At 42.9% G+C, this 8268-nt stretch overlaps 1 protein-coding gene across 4 annotated transcripts in view; it reads right to left on the reverse strand.

The window, feature by feature from the left end:
- The window catches only part of CEP162 (centrosomal protein 162), a 45839-nt gene extending 39196 nt beyond the window's left edge, over positions 1–6643 (reverse strand). For all 4 annotated transcript variants that reach the window (XR_006169720.1, XM_042823636.1, XM_042823624.1 and 1 more), the window contains exons 1-3: positions 6486–6643; positions 5990–6076; positions 5103–5212 (exon numbers count right to left, since the gene is read on the reverse strand). Coding sequence is in view for 3 of the 4 variants with exons in the window: in XM_042823636.1 (XP_042679570.1) it covers positions 5103–5162 (60 nt within the window). In the remaining variant the exon portion in view is untranslated. The remainder of the gene's footprint in view (positions 1–5102; positions 5213–5989; positions 6077–6485) is intronic.
- Between the last annotated feature and the right edge of the window lie 1625 nt (positions 6644–8268).

Below are 8268 nucleotides of genomic sequence, written 5' to 3' on the forward strand. Positions count from 1 at the left end.
AACATCTTCAGTTTCATTGTAACAAAATGCCTGACCAAGCCTCAGAAAGAAAATCTTAGTGCACCACGATTTGCAATGTAATGAAACAGAATTTTTGTAAATTATGAAACTGCCGGAGAACAGGATGTACTGCAATTTCTTTATGTTGGCTCAGTGACACACAGAACAAAAATGTCTTACATTTTTAATAAATATCCTATAAATAACAACTTCCTTATACTAGTCACTACATAAGTAGTGGTGCTGTTGTCCCCAAAGGTTTGGCTGCCTCTTGCTGGCCGCAAGTACCAACAGGTGTTTGATGCAAGCTTTGTTGTCACCTGCAGTTTCTTTTACAGCTAACAGAATCGTCTACTCTGCAGTCAGAACTTCAGTGATGCTGGTGATCCTTGGAGTATTGTAACTAAAGTAACTGAAACTCCCAGCTGTTGCTCTCAAGTTCTGGAAACTTTCTGTGTCCAGCCATCTTGTCAACTGCAGACAGTAAAGCTGCAGCAGCTGGGAAAAGAAAAGCTGACACAAACATGCTAGAGTTTTTTCAACATGTCAGTAGTCTTAACAGTGAAACTTACACGTTTATTGTCCAAAAGGAAAATTAAAGCTACAAAAATAATAATCAAATCTTTGGACCAGTAATGGATTTTCAAGAATCAGCAAGAGGCACAGATAATCCGTATTTTCTCTCCCCTACAAAAGAGCCTCTCAGCCTTTCAGGAAAATAGCCAACCAGAAGAATAAAAGAAATCAGCTGTTTAATCCAAAGTGAACTAAAAGCAGAATGAGTCAGTTTCAAGACCTGGAACAACTGTAGGGTAAAAAAAATGGACCTTACCATCTCCTAGAGACAAAAAGAAACTTAAGAAAGTAGACAAGCAAAGGCAGAATTGGATTCAGAACCCAAGACCAGTTGTCCTAACTATTTCATGAAAAAGCCTTTTCAAGTCTACTCCAAATTATCGTATCTTAACATACTTGATCTTTTAGTAAAAAAAAAAAACACATTTTTTCCATACATGGTTAAATGTCAAATATTGCTCTTCTGAGTATAATTTGACAGATTTCCCAATTAAGGCAATACAGCCTTTCCTCTGATAGCCTTCCGTCTCAGCTGTTACCACATATGGTGGTAAGTGTAGTAAGTAAGTAAAAGTGTAGTAAGTAACAAGTGGTGTCCCCCAAGGGTCTGTCTTGGGACCGGTGCTCTTTAACATCTTTATTAATGACATCGATGAGGGAATTGAGTGCACCCTCAGCAAGTTTGCTGACGACACCAAGCTGAGTGGTGCGGTTGATACGGTGGAAGGAAGGGATGCCATTCAGAGGGACCTCGACAGGCTGGAGGGCTGGGCTCGGGTGAACCTAATGAGGTTCAACACGGCAAAGTGCAAGGTTTTGCATTTGGGCCGGAAGAACCCCAGGCACCCGTACAGGCTGGGAGGAGTGGTCCTTGAGAGCAGCTCGGCAGAGAAGGACCTGGGGGTCCTGATGGACGAGAGACTGAACATGAGCCAGCAGTGCGCTCTGGCAGCTCGAAAGGCAAATGGGATCCTGGGCTCCATCAGGAGAGGGGTGGTCAGCAGGGACAGGGAGGTGATCGTCCCTCTCTACTCGGCTCTTGTGAGGCCCCATCTGGAGTACTGTGTCCAGGTGTGGAGCCCTCAGTACAAGAAAGACATTGAGATTTTGGAAAGGGTCCAGAGGAGGGCGACTAAGATGATCAGGGGGCTGGAGCACCTCCCCTATGAGGACAGGCTGAGGGAGTTGGGCTTGTTCAGCCTGGAGAAGAGAAGGCTGCGGGGTGACCTCATTGCAGCCTATCAATACCTGAAGGGAACCTACACCCACGAGGGGAGTAAACTCTTCAAAAGGGCTGACAACAGCAGGACTAGGGGAAATGGATCGAAGTTGAAGGAGGGAAGATTTAGGTTGGATGTTAGGGGGAAGTTCTATACAAGGAGAGTGGTTAGGCCCTGGAACGGGCTGCCCAGGGAGGTTGTGGATGCCCCGTCCTTGGATGTGTTTAAGGCCAGATTGGACGGGGTCCTGGGCAACCTGATCTGAATGTGTGTGTTTGGTGGCCCTGCTAGGCAGGGGGGTTGGAACTACATGATCCTTGAGGTCCCTTCCAACCCGGGTGATTCTGTGATTCTGTGATTCTGTGATTCTGTGATATGATGTGGGATAAAAGCCAGCCTAGAAGTCCAGAAGCAGATAATAGGTGTTTGTTTTTTTCTCCTGTCTGTGCATTGCTTTGTCATTAATATTATGAGGGTGGCTAGTGATAGGACAAGGGGGAATGGTTGTAAACTGAGACGGGAGGTTTAGGTTAGATATTAGGAGGAAGTTTTTCACAGAGGGTGCTGATGCACTGGAACGGGTTGCCCAAGGAGGTTGTGGATGCCCCATCCCTGGAGGCATTCAAGGCCAGGCTGGATGTGGCTCTGGGCAGCCTGGTCTGGTGGTTGGAGACCCTGCACACAGCAGGGGGTTGAAACTAGATGATCATTGAGGTCCTTTTCAACCAAGAGCATTCTGTGATTGTATTATCAAAAAAAAAAAAAAAAAAAAAAAAGCAATTAAAGAAGCACTGTGCATGAGAAAGAACTTGCATAGAACATCTTAAGGAAACTTCACAGCCAACAATCAGCACACTCACTGGCTATATCAAAATGACAGATGATACATAAGGAAAATGAAAGTGAAGTAGGATAAATACACTAAAGGTGGTGGAAGGCAGTGGAAGGATCACAGCTACATAGACAGTGAAGGAGGAAGAGCTATGGATGACAACACGCTGTTCTATAAAGTATTTTGGAATAACTGTGACCTGGCGGAGGAATCATTAAAAGAATGATTCTGCACGCAACAGTTGCTGTTACAGATTTTTGTTTCCCTCTGTGTAATGAAAAAAAGCCTAGAAAATCCTCCTTACTGCTGGTTTCTGACATTCAGTGCATACACCATACGGTTTCTTCAGTTTAATCCTCCTACTAGACCTGCATCATCCTAATGTACCTAGTCTTTCTTTTGACTTTGTTTTCATACCACACATGTATTTTCATCTCAAATCCTTCCCAAACAATAGTTCCATTAAGAGCAAGAGTTATTTAATAGGGGAAAAATACCCTGCTCCCTCTCTTCCCTGAAAAATTTGCTTAAACAAATCTTCTACCAACAACTAAGAAACAGTTTTTGCTTCTTCTCTCCACTTAATATACTCAACTACAAAGGTCACCTCCACAGCCATACATTCCAGAAAACAGACCATACCAGTTTCTTATTTTTCTAACAATAAAAGGCTGCCCACTTTTAATAAAAACTAAAAAAAAAAAAAAAAGAAAAAAAAAAGGGGGAGGAATACAGTGGAAGATACAGGTACCTAAAGTAACAGTGTAGATAATGTCATCATTTTTTGGGTCTGTATGTAGCGAGTAAGGCAAAAACCAGTACGTACTTGTAATGACTGGAATGAGAGTACACACTTCATAAACAGTGTTAGTTTGGGATGCTTAAAAATACATACATTACAGTGTGAGTTGCTAAAAATTACACGCTTTTCCTAAGTGCCATTTAGGGGAAAAAAAATTAAATCACAATAGCTGTACTGAATTATCGTAACCCAAGCATTCTCTATCTGAGCAATAAATAAAGAGCAAGAAGAGCATATCAAATGAGGAATGAAATACAAGGAATGATCAAATGCAGACTTTTGTCAGATAGGCAAAATAAATAAAACAAAAGCATAAATCTCTTTTCCTCAAAGCAATTTCACAGCAATAGTAAAGCATTTTAGATGAATGTCCAAAGTCTACTTTCCTTTTTAAAAAAAATAAATAATTCCAGTAAATTCAATAATGTTCTGTCAATCATATTAAATGCCAAAATATATCTTCATTTGTGAATCTTAATATTCAGATGACATATATACTCTCAATTTAGTATTGCTCAATTAAGTTACATTTATATCATAATTAGAAAAGTACCTCACTAGTGGCACAGTCAAGGCAGAAAATGTGTCTTACATAGGAAAGCTAAAAAATTCATGAAAAAGAAGTCTACTGTTATTACAGTTCTCTACTGCACAGTACAAACTGCTACTTTTATAGAAGCTGCTACCTACATTTTTCACAAGTAATTAAATTGTGGCATAGCCTCTGCATCAAAAAATCTTCAAGCATTTATTACTCGTAACAGAATCACAGAATCACTAAGGTTGGAAAAGTCCTACAGGATCATCCAGTCCAACCATCCACCGATCACCAATAGCACTCTCTAAACCACGTCCCTCAACACAAAATCCAAACGTTGCTAACAGATAACAGAAATCTCAAGAGTATCTGAGATACTCTGATAATCTGCAAGAATTGCAACTGTTAGCTATGCTTACATACTGTAATTTCATTCAGCAAAGGCCTTATGTATGTGGCATCTACACCTTACTGCACTGTGTACCTGATAGATCAGAGAGCAAACACTAAAATTACAAAGCCACTTCCAATGAAGAAATATACCCAGTCATGAAATTTTGACCATGTCTGATAATTCTGAACTTAAGTCATAACACACAGATTTGCATGATTTTTCCTGTACTCAGAGCACTATAAGCAATACAAAAGTTCAAATAAAAATTTCCCAATCCCGACAACATATTTCCTTACTGGTGAAATAAGAATTTTTAAATGCAACGAAATCAAAATTACTCAGAAAAATAAGGACATCTTAAAACACACCTTACAACTGCATAGAGAAAAGTATTTTGATCTCATTACCTCTATTTTCAATTAAATATCAATTTGAAGCCTCCACTACAAAATAACACAGACACACAAAACGAAGCAAAACCAAGAACGAAAGGCTCTTTCTGAAGATTCAACCTAGCAGTGACAACATGCTCGTATTTAATTACAAAACCATTCTCTTGATTTCAGTCTAAATTAGGATGAATTACATTTAACTACGATGTTGCCAAAAGCCACCCATTAGGCAGCTATGTGCATTATGACAGAAGCATAGCCATGCATTCTATCTCATGCTCTTCCACACCCAATTTTTCTTCTGTGTTTTAATGAGGAAAGTAGATGTGACTTTGTTCTGAAACTTACCTCTTTCAGAAACTCTTCAAACTGCTTATCTAATTCTTCATTTGAACACTGATGAGCCATAATATGCAACTGGATGTTACCTTCTAAACAACTGTCTTTCAATACTAAGACTTAAAATAAGAATAGAGTTAATTAAAAGCATTCTAAAATCAAACGAAGCCAAGCAATTTGCTACTTTAACAGAACTACAACAGAAAAACTTCCAGAAATCTGCCAAATTTTATCCCTCCCAAGCCAAATACACAAGTTACCCAGATTCTCTATAAACAAAATACTAACTTCATAAACAATAGATTCAGCATTTAAATTTGGAGAGAGAAATAAAATGTATCTTCATTGTCTTTACATTATTCTTCAAAAATAGCTCTTTTTTTTAAGACTTTTATCAATGATCAAATGAGAATACACTGCAGTAATAATTCCTACCCATTTTTAAGGGCTTTTAATTTCTTCTGACGATTTCTTTTCTTTCAGAATTAGAGACAAGTGGCATTATAAGTTTTGCTTCCTAATCTCTGCCGTGCCTGGGACTCAGAAATAGATGAAAGTCCTCAAGACTGGAAGATGGTATTCAGTTTGATGTGTCCTGACACAGGAATCCTATAGCACTTGCCCACAGCACTTTGCCAAAAGTCTTTGTTGATTTCTCAGGTATAAAATATGCCCAACACTCAACATGCCATGAAGCTTCTGCACATCGCAATGCTCAACATTAATGGCTCCCTTCTAAGCTGTGTATGCGTGGCAGCATTAAACTACTTCAGCACCTGCAAGGCTATGAAGGGCTATGCCAACCTAAAAGGGCTCAACTTCTGCAGAAATGGTTTTAGCGTGGAACAAAACTTCTCCCAGCACCGAACCCCTCAGTACGGAGGGCTGTTACCTACCTGGTAAAGTTACTTTGACAGGCAACTGTGAGAACTGCTTCCTGCTTTCACTCCTTCTCCATCCCCAGAACACCCCACACTTCAGCTCTGACAGGTAAGAAAAAAACACTCAACAGTTTGAGCAAGACAAGTCAGAGCAGACTGCCCGTGCTTCGAATTAAAGCAGGTATCCTTACGTAAGCACCTGGAAACATCTCTGAACACCCGGTAAGCAGATTAAGGATGTTACCTCTCAGGACACACATAATCTTTTATACCTTTCCATCGAAGGACGCTGCAGATAGGATACGGTTTAGCAATTTAGTTGCTGGCTACCCTAATTGCTTCAACAAATGGGGAGTACTTAATTCCAGCCGGGCCAGAAAAATAAATTAATTCTTCTGGTACATCTGTAATTGCATTTATCTTAAAACTGCTTCCCCCGAAAAGCTAAAAGAATAGATCCTTGCTTTTCAAAAAGACGAACACACACAGCCATCACCCTCTGCAGTCATACCGTTAAAAGAGGAGGCTTAGCAATAACGGAACACGAAACGCCCTGGGATCCGCGGCTGCCAAGGGAGAGGGCTCGGACTTCTGCTTCTCCGGCTCCGCGGCCCGACAGGCGCTGCTGAGTTTGGGCTGTGGGACGGTATTCAAACGCCAGCCCCGGCCCAGGCCTCCAGCTCGCTCGCGCGTGGCCGCCGTTGTCAAGGAAACCCTCCCGGCCACCGTAGCGCCCGCCGAAGCTGACCGCCCCGAGATGGACCACGTGACCCGCCCCCTGAGTTCCGTCTGGAGGACACGTGACAGGGGAGCGTGAGTGGAATAGGGGAGGGAGAGACGTCTCCAGCGGCCATCACTACTGTGGCACACGTAGGCGTGTGAGCGGCGGGCTCCGCGCCTTCACGTAGCGTGCGGAGCGGCTCCCCCTGCTGGGCGGCGGGAGAGAAGCGCCGGTGGGGCCCGGCGGAGGAGGGCGGGCTGCGGTGCTCAGCGGCGCTCAGCGGTCCCGCCATGAAGGCTCACGGCAGGACGGTGCTCCTTTAGCACCGCCTGCCGCTAACGGCTGTGCGCCAGGCCGGGCAGTGCTCGGGGAGCCTTTGGGCAATGCCTGCGATGTATGGTTGAATCACAAAATCGCTAAGGACAGAAAAGATTTCTGTAGTCCAACTGTCAGTCCTTCGCCACCATGCCCACTAAACCATGTCCCTCAGTGCCATGTGTACATCACAGAATCACAGAATGGCCCGGGTTGGAAGACACTTCAAGGATCATGAATCTGCAACACCCTTGCCACATGGAGGGCCACCAACCTCCCCATTTAATACTAGACCAGGCTGCCCAGGATCCCATCCAATCTGGCCTCAAACACCTCTAGGGATGGGTATCCACAGCCTCTCTGGGTAGCTGTTCTAGCACCTCACCACTCTCATAGTAAAGAACTTCCCCCATGAGATCCAACCTAAGTCTTCCCTCCCTCAACTTAAAACCATTTCCCCTTGTCCTGCTGTTACACGTTTCATGGAATCCATTCTAATTCCATTCAAGATTCTGGCATCAACATTATTTGCTTAAACATGAAGGTATTAACTAGTATAACTAATAAATGTGGAGGTATTAACTATTTCCTGCTTAGCTCCTGAGTTGCCCTATGTGGAGCCAGGAGTTGGTCACCACCTGGTGGATCCCAGCCAGAACGGGATATTCAGTGATGCTATAGCGTTGCTTAGGGCTGTGCTTCAAGGGAGAGCTGAAAGCGTGTTGCTTTCTCTCACAAAAGCCCGAAGGGAACGATCCCTTCTCACTCTTCCTCAGAAATCTCCTTCTAAAGCTTTCCTCATGCTTCCGCATGCCAGAGATGCGCTAAGATGTGTTAAAACCACGGCAGAAAAGCTTTTAATACGTTCTAGCGCATCTCTGGCAATGCTTAAAATATGCAGAGAAATTAATGACCCCTGCTTCCCTGACCAGTGTCTCTCAGGCACCGTGGAACAATTGCCGTCTGTGCTTACATGTGCTGTCCAGCACGGGGCTGCCAGCTCTGTTTGTTGTGAGAGTCACGTCGCTTCAGGAATTTATACGCCAGCATTTAGGAAATGGCAAAATAAAACGAGCTCACTTAGGAATACAAATGAATATTGTTCGCACACACACATTTGGGTTCTCTGTTGAGCAGACTCAAAATGAAAAGATTTTGAAAGGAAGTTTTCTTCAGCCGGTCTTGGATACTCATCGCAAGTGAGAAAGTAGTTAAAATTTGATTACTGTCTCTCATTTCCTGTTAGTGCAAGAGATAA

The sequence above is a fragment of the Centrocercus urophasianus genome, unplaced genomic scaffold (genome assembly GCF_019232065.1).
Source record: "Centrocercus urophasianus isolate 14NV4802_14NV808 unplaced genomic scaffold, USGS_Curo_1.0 seq_10, whole genome shotgun sequence".
NCBI lineage: Eukaryota > Metazoa > Chordata > Aves > Galliformes > Phasianidae > Centrocercus > Centrocercus urophasianus.